This window comes from Lygodium microphyllum, chromosome 1 (genome assembly GCF_053477565.2).
Source record: "Lygodium microphyllum isolate KBCC chromosome 1, Lygodium_microphyllum_v1.1.10, whole genome shotgun sequence".
Classification (NCBI taxonomy): Eukaryota; Viridiplantae; Streptophyta; class Polypodiopsida; order Schizaeales; family Lygodiaceae; genus Lygodium; species Lygodium microphyllum.
In genome coordinates, this window is record NC_141135.1 from 62,184,282 (window position 1) to 62,206,850 (window position 22,569).

General features: G+C 42.2%; 1 protein-coding gene across 1 annotated transcript in view; it reads right to left on the reverse strand.

Annotated features, from left to right (window-relative positions):
* Positions 1–17,748: 17,748 nt before the first annotated feature.
* Positions 17,749–22,569, reverse strand: part of LOC148041185 (ubiquitin-conjugating enzyme 15-like) — an 83,189-nt gene continuing 78,368 nt past the window's right edge. The window contains exon 6 of the mRNA XM_087677491.1: positions 17,749–18,481. Coding sequence (XP_087533617.1) covers positions 18,386–18,481 — 96 coding nt within the window. The 3' untranslated portion in view covers positions 17,749–18,385. The remainder of the gene's footprint in view (positions 18,482–22,569) is intronic.

Genomic DNA, 22,569 nt, shown 5'->3' on the forward strand with positions numbered 1-22,569 from the left:
AGAGAAGTAAAGGAGCCAATAGACTTGGAAGAATAACTTGCCAATCCACCATGGAGAGAAACTATGCAAGTTGAGTATGATAGCATAATGAAGAATGATACTTCGGAGTTTGTAATATTCCCCCCCCCCCCCCCCCCCGGTGCCTCCCCCATGAAAACCCCCCTTTTTTAATTTAAAAATTTTAATTTTTTTACTCTCTTCCTCTCTCCCCCTGTCAACTACATGGCGGGCAGAGAGAGAGAGAGGGAGTAATGAGAGAGAAGGGGGGGCATGTAGCCCCCAAGGGGTGGCAGCCATTAACGGCCGTCTCCCAACCCTAATACCACTCCCCCCTCCCCATTTAAAAGGGGAGCCCTCCCCCCCCTTCTCGTCAGCCAGGACGTGCCCTCCCTCCCCCCCCTCCCCGTGATCTGCAATAGCAGCTCCGCCAGGCTGGCCCCCCACCTGATTCATCATCATCATTCTCGTCCTCCTCCCCATCTTCAACACGATGCCCCCTATCAGAAAGCAGGAAACAAAAGAAAAAAAAAAGCTTCTAGAAGCTTCCTCAAGAGAGCCTCCTTAAGGGTACCACCCGCAGATCGAGAAAGGGGGCATAGGTGGTCTATGAAGGGAGTTCCTTGCAGGAAGGGAAAACTGCCAGCTTGCAGCAAAATTCTGCACACCCTCCACCTGCCCAAGCCCCAATTGCAATGGCCCCAAAGTGCCACATGAGAGGAGCACACGCAGGAGTAAGAGGGGCACATGTTGGAGTCCCCACCCAAAGCACGAAAGCCGATAATACCCCTCCTGCAGAAGTTCAGGTTCCATCAAATTCACCCTTTTCGTTTCCACATGATATAGATTCGCATAGGGTAGTCTTAATCCCATTGAGAATTTACTAAAATTGAACGATGTGCTTTAAAAAGATCATAGGAATGTTCGGGGGAGTTTTAAATCGCATCACACGGTACTTATAATTCCTGCACCCTCTATGTGAAAGGTTGTGTATTTAGAAATAATTTGATGGCACAAGTATTGATGGTTGTAGGAGAGGGTTTGAAAACGATTAACCCCTCCCTATTTGGCTAAATCACATAGAGTACATCTACATTAGTTGCTCTCACTTTTAAACAAAATATTGTTATAATTGAAGGGGACTTTATACCTCCGCCTTCTATGTGGATAGATATGAAATCAATCCCCCCATATAAACTTGATTACTAGGCTTGAGATAAGCCTTTGATTTTATGAATGTAAAGGATGTTTGTTTGTCTTGGGAAGAGGAGTGCAGTCCCAAGTTAAATATGAGAGAGAAGTTTGGAACAAAGACTTGAATTGGTAGATAAAAGAAGGAATTGTTGATGATGATGATGATTCTTATACATGTATGGAACCCATGGACTGATAATGATGACTCCACCAATTAAACCTCTACTCTAATATCAATGTTGTTGAATAGAACCTTAAACCACAAATTAATGACTCAATTGCACAAATTAGACAAGTTCCTTATTAATAGGTTATCATAATTATCTTTGAAATACAAAGAGTAGAGTGGGGTGAAGGGGATTGTGGGATCACTTCTTTCTCAAATCTGCCCCAGTAAAATTGCAGTTCAGCTTCACTCCTTTGGCGATATTATTACTGTACCTCCTCTACAAACCCCAATGCATCAGTCTCTTAGGGGGTTAGGCTAGCCAACAATAGGTACTTGCGTTGTTCATCAAGGTTCAACCCAACTGCAACGGGTTGTGGTGGCATGTGTAGCTCTGCTTTGCAGCAGAGCTCTGCATGCTATGCTCAACTTCTTGTTTACCACCTCAAGGGACTCCCCTTCCTCCGTGTGAGTGGCATCCATTAGAGTATTCAGGAAAGCTCATTGTTGAGTATTGAAGCCCACTTGGGCTGCCTCTGCTCTGCTTTTTGCTAGGACTTTCTCTTTTTCCATGAGAGCCAGGCAATGCACCAAGGTCTTTACTCTTCATTCATTTTGGCCTGCCCACTCTTTGACTCTCTTTTTTATCTCCTCCATACTTTCTCCTTGTCTTTGTACTAGGGCCATGAGTCTCCGCTCATGATCTTTCAATTCCTTGCTCATTCTCCCCTGCTCTTTTCTTTCAAGGCTCAACTTTTCAATCATGGTTTCCATCTCTCTGTGATGTTTCTCCTCTTCTTGCTTCCTTTCTTCTTCCCTTGCGGCAAACTCATCCATGCCTCATTCGATCCAATCTGTTTTTGGTGCCAAATCCTCATGTTGCATGATTAAAAGTTTATATTCTCTCTACATTTTCACTAGCTCTTGATTTTCATCTTCGAGCCGTTGCCACCAGTTTTCCTCCTTGTCATCTTTGGTCTTTAGTTCCTGTTTTAGATCAAAGATCTCATTTTGTTGCATAGATATTTGCCTCGTCTTTTCAAGTTGTGTCTTCCTCCTTTCTCCTCAATTGCGCCTCCTTTTCCATAGCTCTTCTCTCTCTCTTCCTCTGTTTTCCCTGATTCTTCTACCAGTTTTTCAGCTTCTTCCTTCTCTTTCTTCTTCCTCTCTTTAACCTCTTTTTCCAACTCCTTCTTGGCTTTTCTGGCTTCCTCTTTCAATTCCTCTGCCTCATTCTTTTTCTTCTTCTCCCTCTCTTCAGCCTCTCTTAGGGACTCTATTTTGGCTCTCTCTAGATCTTCTTTTTCCTTCTTCTTGCCCTCATTCTATTTCTTCTTCTGAGCTGTCTTTTTAGTGGGATTCTTTGCCTTTTCCTTCTGGATTGAGCCTCTTGATCCTCCATCTCTGTCTTAGTTTCTATCCTGTCACTCCATGGCTCTTTATCTTGGTTGATTGGTGACCTATCTGGAGTCTCATCCTCTCCTTCTTCTCCCTGCTGAGCTTCTTTTATAGCCTCTTGGATGATGGCTGTCAGCACGCTTCCATATTCGATGAAAGAGGCTTTTGAGAAAGGTTTCTTTCTCTCTATACTTTTAGAGACTGGGGACTCTCCGCCTACCGGTTTGCTACCCAGGGCTAGTGCTTTGGCTGCTTGGTCTATAGTCTTGCACACGTAGCTGTTCCAGTCTACCTCATCCAAGGTGTGGGCTATCACATTCTCTAGCATAGCCACACTAATTCATTGCATGGGGTAGTTATAGCGCTGGCTGGAGAAGAGTGAGTGCACTAATTTTGCCTACATGTGGGCCTCAGCATCGGGGATATCTTGTATGTTGATGCCGTCGTTTGTCAAAACATCCTTCCTCTTCATCTTTAGTATAGCATACACATCTCTCTTATGTTTCTTCTCCACCTTAGGTTCCAACCCCCATGCCTTCTCCACCAAGGCCTAGTTCAATGGCACCTACACTTGTTTCGCATTCTCTCATCTTCCCATAGTCATTGTTCCACATTCTTGATTGGCGTTGTATGTTCTCAGAAATTTCGCACACTTTGTGTGGTGAGGCTCGTGCGCAAACTTCTCTAGATACTTCGAGAGGTTACATTGTTCCACCACTCTCATTGCAGCCTCCTCCTTGGCTACCACCTCGGTGAGCATGATCTTACTGCGACATCTTTCGTTCCTATCATGAACCATGATTCCCATTAGTGCTTTTAAAACAATTATTTGCTGAAAAGAAAGACTTCATGTTTATTGAATGAAAACATTTAAGCTCCAAAATAAACTTTCCTTTCAAAATTTTCACCCTTTATTTCAAAAATTTTGTGACATTTTTCCTCAATCCCAAGTTAACATGTTTCTTTCCTTTTTGGGTTTAAGTGTAGACTGAGGTTTTCACGATGGCGTGTTTTTTCTCATGTGTTATCCGTTTGCTTGATTTTGATTGGTTCTGATTTGACTCACCTTACTCCCTCCCCTTCCGAATTTGAGAAGAATCCTTCCTAGGATTGAAGGTATTGGGCCAAGGGAATTCATCGTACGGGTCGAGTGTTTAGCTTTGCATGAGCTAAGCATAGAAATTTGGATTGTACTCCAGCTGAGCTTTGTGGTCCAGATCGAAGGGTCAATTGCCTATGTGTGTGATGTAAGTAAAGACATCCATTAGGAAGTTGTCGAAATCGACACAGCTAGCAATATGCAACTCTTCCTCGGTCAGGAGGCGATCAAGGTAAGGGTGTCCTTTGATGTGCTCATCCATGGGTTGGCCATAAATAGTTGTCAACACCCTATACAAGGTTGGAGCAACATAAGTTGCATCATACTCTGATGTCTTGATTGCTTGTCGCTACTTAGTGTTGGTCATTATTTGGCATCCTTCGAGTTCCCATTGTAACTGAAGAGAGTATCAATTCTATAAGAATGGAGATTCAGTTTCAGCAATTTGTTTTAACTCCTTGATTTCTTAGTCAGTGATAGCAGAAGTAGCTCGCTTATCGTATGACGTAATGAGATGATGTTTGATGGCTTGCACTCTATATATCTCATTGCTCAGCAACTCTGTAGTTGAGTGGGGTGCTTTGACAAATGCGAATTCGAATGTGTCCCATGAACAAGGCATCGTACGAACTTCTGTTGCTACTGGCTCTTGCAACAGGTCCAAGTCCAAGCAGTCATAGCTCAAAGCCAACGACATGAATGTGGTATCTAAGCATCTAAGGCAAGCAATCACGTCATCCCTTGTGTCTTTGGCTAGATCTGACAGCCAGTATCAAGAATGATTTTCACTCATAGGAGGGTCTAAGGCTTGTGGGTGGTCGAGATTTGACAGAACTAGAGAGTTTAGCAGCAAATCATTGCGGTTTCGGTTGTCCTTGAGATTGCGGTTGGGTCCCTTGCACAATGGGCTGGGACTGTGGACTGTTAATGGGGCACTGCTACTTGCGGATGCGGCTTTCTGAGTCTTGGTAGAGTTACGTGGTACTAGTGTGGGAGTAGCAGACCGAGATTTGGGCCAATAGACTTGGTCAGCTTCATGGGCATAATCAGTGTGTGAATCTATGGGCTTGGTGTCTCGAGGCTTATGCGGCTTTAGGCCTTGACACGTTGTATGGCTGGGTATGATTAAGCGTGAGGGCAATGTTTGATCAGTACCTTTGGCTATTTTAGCCTTAGGGATCCATATCCAAGCATCACCCTCATAATAGCCTTGCGCTTGCAATAGGGTCTTAGGAACCCATCGCAGCTTGATCGTACATTGTTGTCTGTAGCTTTGTCTTGGCTTCCTAGGTTTTGAGGTTGCATTCTTAGCCTTGTGAAGGTGTGGCCGATTCCTCCTCGGTGGCAAGCTTTGATATTTAGGTACTCATCTGAATTGGGGTTCATGGGCATTGGCTTTGGCCTGAGCGGGTTGCTGGAGTAGAGGCTTGATAAGTTGTAATAAGTCACAACCCCCCTCCTTAGTCTTGGCTACAGGTGTTGCTACACCAGTGGCTTTGCAGATCTCGTAGGAGTTGTGCAGCCCTTGTTGAAAGCTGCTACTATGCGGACATTGCCAATGGCTAGGTGGATACACTGCTGCAACTCATAATCAACATTGCAGTGAGCTTGCTTTTTAAAGGTTCGACCTAGCAGCGACTACGTGCCTGCATCTTTAGTATTTGATAACACATAAGAGATCATTGGTATGCTCTCAGACTCAATAGAAACTGCAACCCTACACTTCCTGGGAGTGCTTGTGATCAGTCCCCATATGGGCTTAGGTTGGCGGTAGTGGGCTATAATTGTGGTTTGCCAATGTGGGTCCAATGATTGTGGGTTAAGACATTGAAGTCTGCTCCCTCATCGATCAAGGCGTTGAAAGTGCATGTCTACTTGGCAGTGACCGTGATGCAGAGGTAATAGGTTCTACGACTTCCTCATTTTCATCGTCAATCTTCATGATTGTGGCTACTCGTACCTTGGTAGGGGGTTCTAACATTGGTGGTTCATGCAGAGGATGCGTGGGAGGGTAGTACTTCTTGATTTGACTGGCATTGAAGAAGCCTATGTCCTCACCTTCCAAAGTCTCAAGTTCGACATTACCAGTTTGACTGATGGCACAAATCTTGAAAGGCCCTAGACCTTTAAACTTCATTTTCTGTTTATGCCCCTTAACAAAGTACAAGAGCACTAAGTCTCCATGTTCAAAGTCGCGCTGTTTGACATGCTTGTCAAACCAACTTTTGCATCATGCTTTCTCACATACGAGCGTATGGGTAGCTAGAAATTGAGTTTTCGAGAGGCGTTCGAGTTCAACTAGACATTCCGCCATCCATGCCTCCTTCCCTTTCCATCATTCGTGAAGTGCGATCCTCAGGCTAGGAATGAAGAACTCTACATGTAGAATTGCTTCAGTTCCATAGGTCAACCTAAAAGGCATCTGGCCTACAACTATTTTATAGGCTGTGCGCTGTAAGCCCACAAGGTTGCCATCAAGTTGTTATCCTAGTCAATGCGCGAAGCAGAGACTACCTTGGTCAAGACGTTTACTAAAATTTTATTTGTGGATTCCACCTGGCCGTTTGCCTGAGGGTAGTATGGTGAGGATTTCTGATGGATAATTAGAAAGGCGGATAGAAGATGTGCAATCACTTCATTAATGAAGTGTATGCCCTAGTCGCTAACCAATTCGATGGGGCAACCGAATGAATCGTGAGATTACGTGCTCCCATAGGAACTTGGCAGTCATTCTAGCATCATTCTTTCTCGTAGCTCTTGCTTCTGCCCATTTCATTAGATAGTCAATGGCTACAATAATGTACTTGGCTTGCAAGTATTGTGCTGCAGGACTAATGGATCCTATGAAGTCAATTCCCCATTTTTCGAAGGGTTGTCATGCAATTATTGGGGTTAGCTCCATCTGATCCTTGCAAATCAGGACCTTTGTCCGTTGACACTCATCACAGTGCTTAACGAATCATGCGGCATCACGAAAAAGCGTGGACCACCACAGTTGAGACTGCAGCACCTTGTGGGATGTTGTATCTCTGCTAAAGTGTCCTCTAGCAATTCTGTTATGCACCTCTGAGAGCATATCATGCATCTCATGCTCCCATACGTATCTACGCAACAATGCATCTTGCCCTAGCCTATATAGCTAGCCTGCTATCAAGTGATAGGGTTGGATCTTGAGGATAAGTCGCCTAAGTCAGGCTTTCTACATCGGTCATTCAAGTAGTCCATGCTCAAGCACTTGGACTATGTCGTCTGCCCAATATGGCGTCAAGTCAGCTCAAAATAAATCTCTCTCTTTGGATAGGCTAAAACAAGTGCGCATCTGGAAACTCATCAGTGATGCCTTGTCCAACCCCTCTCCCGTGGAGATGCGTGACGTGTGGTTGGCCATGTAGTGCTGCTTTCCCTTTCGTACAACCACACAGAAGTTGAATTCTAAAAGCAGAAGAAGCCACCGAGCTATGCATCCTGTAGCACAAGGTTTGTTTACTAAATATAGTAAGGCTTGATGGTCCACAAAGAAAGCGAAAGGCGTGGCTAATAAATAATGGTGAAATTTCTTCACAGCAAATACCATGGCCAGACCTTCTCTTTCTATCATCGAGTAGTTCATCTCAATCTCAGTGAGTTGTCTACTAGCAAAGCTCATTGGATAGTTGCCAAGTTGGCACAACACTGCCCCCACAGTGAATTTCGAAGCATCAATATGCATGTGGAAGGTAATGGTCCAATTTGTGGCTCATAGAATCGGTGTTGTGGTTAGAGCCTTTTTCAAATCCTCATATGCGTGTTGGCATTCTTCAATCCATTTGAATATAATCAATAGTTTGTATAGAGGTCTAGCAATTAATGCATAATTTAGCACAAACCGTCGATAATACCGCGTATGACCTAAGAGGCATTGAACTCCCTTATATCTGGTTGGGGGTGGAAGATCAACAATGACCCTGACTTTCGAAAAGTCCGTGGCAATGCTATTCTTTGACACCACTTGCCCTAGGATGCATTTGTGCTTTACCGAGAATTGGCACTTTAAGGGATTCACAGAGAGACAATATAGGCGACACCATTCAAAGACTATCTAAGTGTTCTCTCCAGATCAAGTGAACACACAAGTCATCTACAAAGAATTCTAACTCTTTCGTGAGCATGTCTTTAAATATAGTGCACATAAGGTGTCGAAATGCGAATGGAGCATTAGTCAACCCAAAGGGCATGACTATGTAGGCAAAGATACCCCACTCAGTGGTGGGTGAATGCAGTCTTATGCCTATCGTCAGGATACACCTGCACATGATTGTATCTAGAGAAGTCTTCTAGAAAATTGTAGGCCTCTTTGCCTGCTACTCTCTCGAGCATGTGCTTGGTGTATGACAATGGGTAGTTGTCCCTCTTAGTGGTAGCGTTCACCTTCTTGTAATTGACGTACACTCTAATCTTTCTGTTTTTCTTCATTACAATGACTATGAGTGACATCCACTCTACGTGCTCAATTTTGTAGATGAATCCCGCTCTCATCATCTTGTCAATCTCTTCCTTGACTGCATGAGTGTGTTTTAAATTCATAGGGTATGATCGCTGCTTGACCGGCATTGTGTCTGACATCATGGGTATGTTATGAGTCACTACACTCGGATCTACCCCCTTACGCTCTTCTAAGGACCAAGCAAATACATCTATATACTCTCACAAGAGAGCAACAAGACTTGTCTCCTCTTCCTCCGTCAAGTCATCGGCATTAAAGACAGGTCAGGGTGTCTCCCCTTCCTGGGCTAGGTTCACCTCCTTGACTTTGGCAAGTCCCTTGATGGGTTCACTTGCTTGCCCTTGATGTTTGGCACCCAGTAGGATCACTACCCTATCACCCTTCTTGAACTTCATAAATCTCTTAGGGAGGTCCTATCATTTTCGTTGTTTGTCTACTTGTTTGTCCTTAGGCTATTTTGCCCTTTCTTCCTTTAATCATCTACACCTTAGCTGGACAGGTAGGTCCCCCTTGGCACGTCTAGTCTTGGAAGGCCTAGGTATTTCTGGGTCATTCTCTAAACTCACTTCCAACTCAAAATCAAACTCCCCGTCTTCGCTAGAAGAGGTAGTCTTTCTCGGTGGTTGCAGCTCAAAGGGTGACTCTGTTCTAAGCACTGACGTGGCACCTGGTTGGGTTAGGCCTACTTGTTCAAAGTCTATGGCTCCTATATGTTTCAACCAAGTGCGGTCACAATCCACGCGCATGACCCCTTGCTCTATTCTAAAGGTGTTCTTTCTCTATGGCTTGGAGTCTGCTCGTATTTGTTCTATCTCTCGTCCTTCAGTGTTGTATTCTATGGTATCTATCTTACCCTCACTCTTGTCACCGAAGGAGTGGTAGTCTTCGTATTCGTCATCGAAATCATATTCATCTGACTGCTCGTTGTCTCCTAGGTCTTGGTATGTCTCGTGTCTTTAATTGGGGACTAGGGCCCAATTTTACATGAGGTTTAGGTCATGCACCCTAGTCCATTGCCACCTTGGTTCATCTAAGAGATCTTGGAGTGGCTTGAAATTTGCTGCTGGATTACCAGCTAGCTTGTTGGTCAAATACTCTAAAATCTCATGGATTTCCCTCTTGTTGTTTGGCACTTGGAAAGTGATAGGGTTGGGTCTTCTGCAAAGATTTCATGCCATCATGCAAATCGGTACTAAGGGTGTACCCTTGGGCTTGCTGATCATTTTAATGTCATGTTCATACTCCTTATTGTTCGAGAACGGCATGTCGATGGTAGCAAGGACATGCATCCAATCTCGCTCGTCTTTAGGACATGGGATATACTTAGTCAGGGGCCCGTAGGATTTCTTTATCTGAGCATCACCCTTAAGCATCACGGAAATGGCATCAAGGTCGACTGGTGTAGTCTTCTAGGAGTCCATTCCTACCCTTACGACTTTGGAGCCCCGAGAGGAACACCAAGGAAAAGGGAATTCTCTTGCAAGAAAATCTATCTTGTAACATCAACAAGCTTGTTTATCATGTTTCATATGATCACAATGAAGAAAAGAACACCAGGCACAACAAATCTTCATACAGCATCATGTAGATCTCCCACAGATTTGATAGAATCAACCATATTCTTCAACATCTTCACAAAATCCATCAATAGAACAAAGAAAGCAAAGGAATACACCATCTTTGAATGGAAGTACATCACATAGTATTCATCTTCAATATCTTCATAGTTTTCTCTCTCAATCTCTCATATACAATCACTCTGTTTGAGTAGAATTGGCTATCTCTGACTCTCTCTCTCTCTCTCTCTCTCTATCAATCATACATCATATCCTCACTAAAATATCTCAAAATCACCCTCAATAATCCTTCTTAGGTCGTGGATACCCCTCCCAAGAGGTATGTCTGATATGAAGAGTCACCAGAGCCACTACAGTGTCCTTTCATATCTCACTACTGTCACTTCACTATAGTCTTCACTTGAGTCTTCAGCAGCTACTTCTTTCAGCTCTTTTGCACTTGTATTCACCTCTTTCCAAGGCTAGAAAACTTTCCCAAGCTACACTCTCATCCACCAGAACACATACAGAAGCATATAGAACAGCCACAGAACAGTACCAGAACAGCTATAGTACAGAACAGAACAGAACAGAAACAGAGGCTCTACAGAAGACCTACAAAAGGTTACAGAAGGTCATCAAAACCACATAACTCATTCTCAAACCATTCCAAACTTTCACAAACCATTCAATAAGCTTTCTCAATATCTCAATCTTCATCAATCAATACTCCATCCCTCCTTACAGAAGACAATCAGAACAAAACAGACCAAAACAGAACAAAACAGAAGGTATACAGAACCAATCAAAACCTATCAAAACATCACATAACCACTAATAAACATCATGAACTTCCAAAACACAATCAATATCATCCAAAACACTCTCAAACCACTTCTAAACCAATCAATCAACAACAAAAATCAACCAAAAAAACAAGTCATTTCAACACTCAACATATCCCCACACTTAATAAGGAAGCGTCCTCGCGACCCAGGAAAAAGGGAATACAAGTTCAGGGAAAAGCGCAACTTTGATCGTCACTATCTCTTCAAAAAGAAGCCATCCATTACGACCCCAACTTATAACCTGTATCTGATAGAAAAATACAAAGAAAGGAAAACCCATTATACATTAACACTTGTTATCAAACTAGAAAATCACAACAAATTTGTAAAGGATATAAGATTTTTCTTCTTCTTCATCTGCATCAACTTCAACTCTGCAACCACGAACCCAGCACCACAATTCTCCAAAATGTAGCTCGCACACAAAATCCAATCCAATAGAAAACCACCACGCTCGTTTGACATAAATGAACTCACAACACAAACACTACACACAACACAACCATCTGGGAACCAAAAAAGTGGATTGAATATCTTCCACTAGTGGAATTTTCCTATAATGTGTCCTACTCAATTAAAGACGTATCAAGTTATAGGAGAAGAAGGTTCTTCAAGTTGGGATTGCCATTTATTGCAATGTTGACAATCCAATGAAACCAATAGCGCTTTCAAGAATAGTAATCATTGATTGAAGATAGACGGTGGGGATAATGAAACTAGTACATATTGTAAGGATAGTAATCATTGATTGGAGATAAATGGTGGGGGTAATGGATTTCATTGGGCTTTGGAAACACCGTCGTCGGTTAATGCATGAAAGGGATGTAGGAGATGTGGGAGAGAAGAGCACACACAATGTAGGTGTTGTCAACAATGTTATGATAGCATTATTGCACTTTCATATATATATGAATAAAGAATATGGGCGATCACTATACACGAGCAGGCCCAAGGGCCTTTTACCCCAATAACCTCCCACTAAAAGGCCAATGGGCCAGGGAGTGAATAAACAAAATTAAAAAAAAAGAGAGAATGTGAGGAATCATGACATCTCACCCAACTCTCAATCAGAAAGCGAGCTATGCAAAAAGTGGCGGGAACCTCCTCACAAGAAGAGTCAAGCATCCCCAAGTCCATGACATCCAGGAGATAAGCGATCCCATAGCTCTAGACAATAGAGCAATCCATGACTGCTTCCCATGAAGCAAGCAACACAACTCATAAGTGCACGGCTGTAAAGCATCAGAGTGGCGCATAGTATCAACGCAGCACATAAAAGACAGCGGAGAGCATACATACTCTCCAAGGTCAATCATCAAAAGAGGGCTAGCATCCCGGACACAAGTCAAACGGGGTCTCAAGACAATATGCGGCCTCAGCAAAGCGGAAGACTAACATACGACTATAGAATCAGCCATAAAGCGCATTGAACGAGCATCAAGAGGCCTGAGAGGTGTCTGCGTCTCATAAAAGACAGCATGACGGCTGCGTAGAACGTACTGGGTATCTAAATCCCAAAACCTGTAAGCCGTAAAGTCACCATCTCCATAACTAAGGAGTATGCATCTGCATGACATAGGCTCATGTAGCATACTGGCAGATGCCTAGCAGCCAAACATCCTCAAGTGATCATAGAAGGGTCTCATGCCACTCTATGCCTCATGCGGAGTAATAACATCCAAAGAGAAACACGACATCCGATTAACCAAGTATACTGTCGTCATAAGGGCCTCAGTAGCACAAAAGCCATAAGATGACCTAGCTTTGGTAAGCATAGAAGCAACCTTTGCCTATAAAGTCAGGCACATGCCATGATCAATCCCATAATACCGTGGGCATAAGAAATCAATGCCATATTACTAACGAGATCCGTAAGCTGGGAGAGATAGCATGACTCTCATAATCCATCTGCAAGCATCTATGCCTGCTACCAGCAGCAGAATCCATAAACCTGCCAAGCATAGTAACATCATCCTCAATCCGTACCAAAGGGTAAGCCCAAACATGGTAGGTAGCATGATCCATGAAGGTCACAGAATACGATGCTCCACCAAGTGACTGGGAAGGCATAGGTCCATATATTGCAACATGGACAAGATCTAGAGGAGCATGCCTCACACGATCACCATAAGCCAAAGAGGCTCTGCACAGACCATGAGTACAATGAGGGCAAGTAGCATAGGGAAGAGCAGTTAATAAGCCCATATCACATAAAGCATCCATCTCAGTGTATCATACATGGCCTAGGCGACAATGCCATAACAATGTATGTGGTATCTGCGTAGCTGAAACCATAGAATCTCCCACATGAGAGACATGAACTACATAATCACTATCATATCTAGCACCTTGGCCAATACCAAGCAACCACGACGGATTTTCCATGAAGTTTCCCCAAGAGAGACATAATATCTTGCACCATGCAACTGACTGACAGAGATCAAGCTCTTACTAGCGTAGGTATATACAAGACATCACGGAGCATAAGAGAAGACCCATTTGGCAAAGCCAAGTGTATATCCCCTGTACCAATAACATGACAATCCTGCTCACGGCCCAAAGAAATACATCTGTCAACCTCCCTATAAGAAGAGAACCAAGCTCTATGCGGAGTAACATGACAAGCTACCATACTGTCTAAAAGCCAATCAAAGGTATAGGTCGTATCACTGAGCAAGTAATCTGCAAGGTAACATGATGCCAGGAGTCTAGGCTCAGCTGCATCATCATGGGTAACTACATGCACCATACCACTATCAACAGTGGTCTCACCTACTGTATCACTAACTCTACTCTCATGTCTTGTGCGGCACAATCTTTTTTGCTCTCTAATCCACTTGAAGCATTTACACTTCACATGCCCTGTCTTTCCACAATGAAAGTAAACAAGACCTGTAAAACTTGTAGAAGAGGACAACTGCTCTGTAATAGCATGAGTAGGGATGTCCAATACATCCAAGGAGCTCAAAGAATCATCAAAGAGAACATGCTCATCAAGAGGACTGTCTGCATGACTAAAAGAGCTGGAAGTCGTCATAGCATACTGCAAAGGGGACTCATCCAAACCAGAAGGGAAGAACTCAAAGGCATCAACTACGGATGCAAAAGCTCCCACACGGACAAGCCTAGCAGACAAAAGCATGTTATATTCAACCACTGTAGCTCGCAGCCATAAAAGCATAAGCATGCTTCGTAGCCATAAATGCATAAGCATCCCCGAAACATAGGAGTATACATAACTTTACAGTGTCTCATACCATGTACTGACATACATGTCCAGCCAAGAACGACAAGTGACAAATAAACCTGCAAGAATCAAGCTCCAATAAAAGCCCAAATATATGTGTAAAAGCATCTAGGTAAGAGACTCTTTAAAATACATAGCAGCAGACCATGTGCATACATGGGTGGCCATAAATATCAACTCCTCCCTGATATACGCGGGCAATAGCAACCCAAATAGCATAGATGCCATACAATAGAAAAGCAGGACGGCCATAACTGTAAATCCCAAGCACTATCCAAGTGCACTGATTAGTAAGTATCCCGCATATCAAATGCAAATGAGCAATTATAGCTCAATAGGCAATTGCCAAAACAAGGGAGCAGTTCACTACTCAATACCTATAAGTGCATCCAAGTAATAGCCAAGATCCATAATCAGAGCATCAAATCCCATAAAGTATCCAAGGTCGTAACAGAAAAACCCAAGTCGTACCGGAAAAAGCCAAGTCAATGTCCAACTGCTCAAGGGAATACTCAAATGAATATCAAGACAAGCTCAAACAACTACCATCCACAGCCAAAGCATAAAGCATTCACCAAGACATCAAAACCCGTACACGATAGCCTAGGCATAAACCATGTCATAAATGAAATGCCTACTATAAAGAAGTGACAATCAAATCAAAATCGAGCTCTAATCTCAGCTCAAAAGCATTCCCGAGCATAAACAAGACGCGGCATAGTCCAAATATATCATGACATCATACCGAGTAGCCGAGAGCATCCCGTGACTAATAGGCATAACCCAACTGTAACATAAATAGCTTCAACCGTGAAGTTTCCAGCGGCAAATAACAGTCCAAAACTGAGCAAATCACTGCTCAATCCAAGCTCAAATCCATAGACATACATTTTCGTATATATAGGCACCAACCGAGCATAATCGAACATCAAATGTCAAAACTTGTAAGAATAAAATTGAAGTGACAGGTGACTGCCCTATTCTGAACACATCTGAGACTGTTCAAAACAGTCAATGGCTGAGCTAAATCAACTTCGAATGCATCTCACATAAGAGGCATAACATCCACAAGTGATCCGGTATTAATAGTCATTAGTAGAAGCATCACATAAGCCATAGGCATATAAATACATGCTATGTCAAATCTGAAATCTGTTGCAAAATATTCTGTCATCAAAATTTGGCAAATCCGACATCACCATTGCATCCAGGGCACGCCAAAACCCCAACTTCGACTCTTACCTTGCTTGAATCGAATTCTGAATGCCCAAGATATGACAAAAAGAGTCATTTTTTAACCATTTTTGCAAATAGGCACAAATAAAACGTAAGCATGCTGCTGTACTTGAGGGGCCAAATCAGGGTGGATAGGGCATAAGCAAGAGCCCAATGAAGACCTACAATAGGCCTACACAAGCTTAGGACAAATCCAAGTAAGAGGTGAAGACAACAAGCTTCAATGATGGAAGTTATGGCTGTCTGTTCATGAAACCCTGTTGTTCATGTCAAAGAATGGTTGAGAACTGAGTGAGAAGCAAGCTCTCATACCTCATGTAGATGCCAGGGAAGGCCAGAAAGCGCTCGCGAAGGACCTACTCTGATACCAGTTGAAAGGGATGCAAGAGACACGAGAGAGAAGAGCATACACAATGTAGGTGTTGTCAACAATGTTATGACAACCTTATTGCACTTTCGTATATATATATGAATAAAAAATATTGACAGTCACTATACACGAGCATAACAACGTACTACCACTACAACTATAGCAAGCAACAAGCACATTGTCAACAATATCGAACTGGAAGCAACATGCCTAAGAACTAAGCTATAAGCAACAAGGAAAGAAAGGTTAGCAATAAAACAAGCTAAGAGCACAAAATGAGATGACACACAAATTGATAATGTCACCAAAGATAACGAATGAGCTTAAAAGGGTGCATGGGATGAGAGGTGACATACTAAGAGGAGCTTATAGTAGACACAACCTATAATTGCAACATTGCACAACAAGCAACCATGCTCAAAAGTAGCAAAGTCTAAAGAATTGATAGATTGCCTTTCTAGACTAACCCAAAGCTAAAGGAATCCAATGCCACTCTTGTATGACTTCCTCCCCTTTTTTTAAAATTAACAACACATTCCAATCATAAGAAACCGTACTTTCTCATAACTATCATTTGTAACCAAAGAGATGGATTAAACAATTAACCATGCCAAATCATTGTGAATAATTGGGACATGGAAAAAAGTTGTCCTAAGGCACGTCCATAAATATGTTCATCCTTGTGTTAGGGGTGAATAAAAAGTTGATGTGAGAGGCATACGTAGGAGGTTTTTAATTTGGGAAAGGGAACAAAGTGATCCTAAGCACATCCAAAAATATGTTCATCCATAAAAAAGTGTTAGGGGCGAACAAAAAGTTGATCTAAGAGGTAACTAGGAGGTGGTTTTATTAGGATAAGACTTCAGTCTTAATAATGTTTCATAAAGTTTATGATTATAATTTCTTGTGGCAAACATGCACAATAGAACAATCATCTACTAATGTTTAATCAAACATTTCTTTCAAAATGAAAGGATGCGCTTCTATAAACTTGACTATGGTGGACTACAAAGTGTGGACAGTTGCTTTCTCTATATTTAGAAAAAAACAAGAATTACGATCCTTAAATAAGGTATGTGCATGCTCATGTCTATCCGTTACAAAATTTCTCAATATTAATATGGGCAAAGGTCTCAAACATAACATGAATAAGAAACTTCACAACATGAAGTAGAAAGTGATGAAAGATCATGCTAACAATTCAATCACTACATATAGAAGGCTGTGGGACTCATGGCAAACAAGCTAGCTAGTAACAAAGTCAATACTAGTAAGCATCAATTGTTTTTGCACCTTGTATTGCAATGAAAGCTTAGACTTCCAAGTAGTCCCATAAGCATGTGTTTCACGATACTAAACAAGCACATATATTTCCATATGAATATGTCCACAGCAGCCTCACATTTTCATTGACTACCAATGACCAACAAAGCACTTACAATTAGAAGCCTTCATTCTCTCGACCAATTCACGTTTAACACGTGTGTCTACATCACATGTTCTCATATTTCTCGAAATTAAACAAGCATGTATATTTCCAGACAATCCCATATTTTCATTGGCTGCAAAGGACAACTATAAATTTATAAGGAGAACCTACATTCACTCAACCCATTCGCATATAGAATCCATGCCTACCTCACAGCCAGAGCACATAGTTAAGCAAGCATTCACAAATGGACAACATGGAAGCGACCAAGAATTGATGTGCACATGAAAATGTACCATCCAAATAACATGTTTCTACCATGCCAAGTACTACCTCTTGTGCGTGTGTGGTTCTCAACATATTTGTCCAATACTCCACCCATAAAATGTCTAGACCTTATTGTTGGCAATAATACCTTAACTTTCCACCTAAAAGCACTCAGGATAGCAGCATCGTCCTACAAGGAAAATGCCTATTTTTGAAACAACTTTCTGTTGAGATCAAGTACTAAGTTTTTTGTCCAGCCTACAATCACATCCTGATGTTAAAAGAACTTTACAATTATGTACAAAGGTTCTACAAGGCATCTAGTCTAGTTTTCCAATGCTCACTTATCATGTAAAGGTCTACTTGGTCAATTACTTTAGCTTTTCAATGCTTTTGTTATTATCACGTAAACTAGACTTAGCTATACCATCTTGAATGCACTCTTAACCATGACACCATTTCAAAAGATTCAATTATATAAATTCAAGCATTCCATAGACAAGCTATGATCATAACATTTTGGCTCTTGCCGTTCATGGCCAATCCCTTGCAATGGTCCATCCTGGTGAGATCCTGGGTGATGTGACCAACATCTGATTACAAGTACGAGTTCATGGCCCACTTGCCTGACCCAAGCCAAATCATACTTTGCATGTGCTTTCACTTCTATACCCCTTGCTGTGAGTGCTGAGTGCACATACTTCCCACCAAAAAAAGGGGTATGCACATGACATCTTCCACCCCTATGTTTGGGTTCAAAATGGACTGCTTCCATTGCCTGTACCTCAAACTCCTACATAGAGTCAATCTATTAAGCTTTGTTCTGAAGTTAAGCGTTCTCTCACAAACATACACCCCATTATACATTCTTTTGATTCAAGTCTGCTTTGAGTTGCTCAAGACCTGATGTGACAAGCTACAGCAAAAAGCCTCACAGTTCTTATAAACAGATGTACAGAACCAAAAGCTGTTGAGCAACTTATACAATAAAAGGAATGGAGAGTTGAGTGGAAAGAGCGCAGCTTTATATAACATCCAGAAACTGCAATGCAACCTGCAAACTCCAATGTTGCTGGTTTAGAATCTTCAGTTGAATCAGGCCTTGTCATCATGGTATTCCCATGAGGTAAGCTTGGGTGACTTTCCTTTACGGCAGTTCTTAACATACCTATCATTATCTGCAGGCCTTTCCTGAGCAAGGAGAAAAAGACAGTTAATATCCTACTTACCTGTAAAATGGTATCAAATCTGAACTTCAGCTTGTGAGTGTGCACCAAGATAAGAACCAACAGCTCATATGAAACACGAAAAACTGGCATCACTGCTATTATCGCCAAAGGGCATGTTTCCTCAATATCAAGCTTGCATTAGATTTTAACAGAAAGCAATAGGCATGAGCTCAAGAAGAGAAAGCCGTTTTGACCCTTTAAAAAAATTTGTACGTTGTTGTGCAAGTTGCATTGCTACTATTGTACCATCAACTGATCATCACCCAGAAGTTGGCCATTAATTTGCACCAAATTTCTCATTATGTTCTTTCTGAAGCACCATGGATGGCATCAAATCAGGCCTTTGACAGGGGTCTTTAGATGCATTACTTCGCCCAGAACAATGAATATCAAGCCTACACATTCAAGAAAAGAATGTCTCTATGACTCAACTAAAGATCCAGAGCACATTCAGCAGTAATACTGATCTGACACAGAAAAATGTCATCAGCAAAGACGAGAAAAGTGAACCTTCCCAGCATCTTCCAAACCTTTTAAACATTGGTTCCGTTCTACAATATAGATTACATTTAAACCTTCAGCAAGATGACTCCCTTTCCAAGAGAAGGAAGACATCAAATGAGAACAATGCTGCCCAGTTATAGTTAAAAATCTCACGCCGACTACATACTTATATCCTTATGGGTTTTGGGAAGGGGAATGGGAATGGGGACTAGAATTGCCATTTTTTGTCACCATGGGAGGGGACTCTAACAAGAGGCAGGGACTGGGACAGGAAGCTAGAAATGGCAATTCCATGTCACTATGCTCAAGGGCCTAGATAACGATTCTCTCTTATGTTATCCTCCTCAACCACCCCAAACGTGAGGCACTCCTTCCATATATAAACACCATTTCAACATTCTATGGTCATATGATTTAAATGCACCAAGCAATGACATGTGATAAAAACACTCACATGGCAGATCCTTTGTGAGAAAACTTTCCAGCACATGAAGGGCCTTGTTAAAAGTGACACAGTGAAAGAATTCAAAGCTAGCCATACAAGCATTCAAGTTTTTCAAATAAAAGAATGTGTTAAGTGGGCTGCTCTTTTCTGGAGCAAAAATCCACCATCATATCCCAAGACACACATATGATGGATCTCATAGGCCTATTGCCACATAGGGCTTCGTCCCCTTCATGAGAAACAAAAGGAATCCTCATAATAATGAGGTTAACAAATAAAGATGTTGACACTCAAACAACAACCACCCCTCCCTGCCATCCATGGTGAGGCAGAAAGTAGATAGAAACCATCTCCCTTCTTGCTCTAAAAGTTCACAACATTACATTACTCTCCTAGGTGGGATCTCAATTCAAATTTTCACCTCTTATCATAAATTAGAATGGAACCATCCTCATCCTTTTCCAGACCAACTTCCATTGAAGTTCATCCCAGCATCTATCCATCAGGCCCCTCATCCAGCTGCTGTCGTGGTGATCCTCAGCTGGCACCCAAGACCCGTAAGCCTGGCAACTCCTCCAACCTGCATTTCATCCCAATTTCTGCCACCATCTTCTCCACTCCTGCAGTGGCCATCTACAGCTGTCACCTTCATCCTGGTGACTCCTACAGCCTGCATTTGCACTAGTTGCTGTCCTCTCCATTCAGCCTGCTTCCATGGTCATCTCCAGCTATCGCCCTTCAGCCTAGCAACTCCTATACGCTGCATTTCGCCCCAGCTTGCTGACATCATTATTTGTGGCAAGTCATTTTTGTGTTTTCAGCACTTTTCTTCATCATTGTCTACTTGGATTGGTAGTTACTGAATTTGGGATCCATCTCCGATGGACGACGCACATCGATATCCCCCTTAGCCCACTCCCACAAGAGTCATCAGCTGTTGGACAACTCTGCCCTTGAGCAATTTGTACACATTCAAGCATTTTTCATTCATTATTTAGTTACGTTCATTTTTTCATTTTGTGTTTTCGCATTACTATTTGAGTTTACTGTGTTTCCACCATGGTCATATACCCTAATTTCTTATGTAAACCATGGTGTATCTCCATTAGAGTCCATGCTCTTCTAAAGAGTTATCTAAGACTATCGTGGAGTGCTTGGTTTGTTCTTGATTACACTATACATCACGTGCTAATGACTCGTACCAATTCACCTTGGGATTCTCTAACTCTTTCTCAAGCTACTCTAAGAAACATTATGATCTTGATTTGGAGGATAATGCTCCACCTAGTAACCTTTCTTTTAGGGGTCATCTCATGGAAGGCCAGAAATGCCTCCACTATCGTCGAGCTCATGCAAGGTCTATTCCTTGAATTTCACTCAAAGCTACAACACTTTTACCTAGCTTCAAAGTGGTTGGAACACTTGACTAACCGCTATGCAATTGGAGGTAGGACCTGCCATAGAGTGGATGTGGTACTTTAAGTACCTTAGGGATTCTACTTTCATTATCATTCTCACATAGTGGATGTGACCTTCTGGCACTTGACTCTCTTGTTCACTCATTCATTGTTAGTGTGATTGATTGTGTGTGTTGCTGAATCCTGACATAATAGTGGTATCAAAGCCATACCTCTTATTAGCCGCCACTAAAATGTCCTCGATACCAATGAAACATGCCCCTAAGACCCAACCTGTACATGAGACACAACGCAAGCCAAACTCACCAAAAAAGGGACTGGACATCAAACTCACCTCGCAACCATAAGCCAAACGAGCTCACTCCCAAGCCTAGAAGCTAGCAACACTCTGGGTCATAACCGCATCCCAAGAGTTGGCATCCCATACTACCAACCTAAACCATCCCATTGTATGTATGCATCGACCAATGGGTCAAGAGTCCAATAGTGGGGCGATCACACAATGAATGTGCACAATAGGGCCTTGAGTCCTATTTATAAGACTCAGCTGCCCTACCTTAGTACATTCGTACCAAGTCACTTCGTAACCACCGTGACCAATGCTATTAGTGCCCATATAGATGTCCAAGGACATCACAGCCACTTTGCTCATGAGCCACTATTGTTTCAATTGCCCTCGAGTCTTGAACTTAGCTACTATTGTTTGTGGTCTCTCTACATTGGAAATCTACTTGCAGAGTCTATCCGTGAAGCTTCCCATCTTGTGTAGCCTACTCGTGCTTACTTCAACCTTCTCGCCTTCTACTTCTCAATTCCACTCTTTCCATAACATGTCAGTTGCGTGCCCCTAAAAATCAGCTAACAACCCGTGCGTTCTCTGTCCACCACACTGCTCAAAATTTCTGGCCAAAGACTTGCCCTATCTCACAACAACCGTTGTCATGAGGACATGGAATTTTAATGCTTTGCTTAGCATTGGATTAAAAGTTAATTATATGTATAAATGTGAGTTGCACATGTGAGCTGCAAGATAATTATTTCATAATGTGGGACCCACAACCTTGAGATATCACTTGATACCACTGGCAAAAATTGTAACAAGTTATATTAGTCAAGCAACACCTAGCATCTGGTGACAAATTTCGGCCTCAAAGATTTTATTAGCCATTAATGTCATTGGTGACTTTAGAAACTAGGCATTAATTAATTAATTGATGCCAATTCAAGAGCTAATAAATACTCAAGAATACTTGGATGACAACTTGGCCTAATCAATTTAATTGTTGGTTGAAATTATGACTTTTCTAAGTAAGATTTAATAATTAAATTTATTTTTAAAATTAATAGTCTAAAAATAATTTAAATGCGCTCAAAATAGCTGCAAAATGCATTTAGAAGGCTGACACCTGGCAAAAATTGCCCATGCAAGTGAGAGAGAGACTATTAGAGGCTGGTGGGGCCTCATTCTAGTATGGTAGAGGTTGAGAGAAGAAAAGAGAGAGACTTGCCACTACAATCTTCCAACCATTGGTGATCAAGGAAGCCATTGGAGGCAATCAAAGAGCTGCCCCCAATTGATCAAGAGGCCATTAGCAGCATGTCACAGCTTCTATAGCCTGTCTACAAGGAAGCGACAACAAGTTTGGAGCCCACAAGGGCTGGTGGCTGCATGTGGGACTGCAA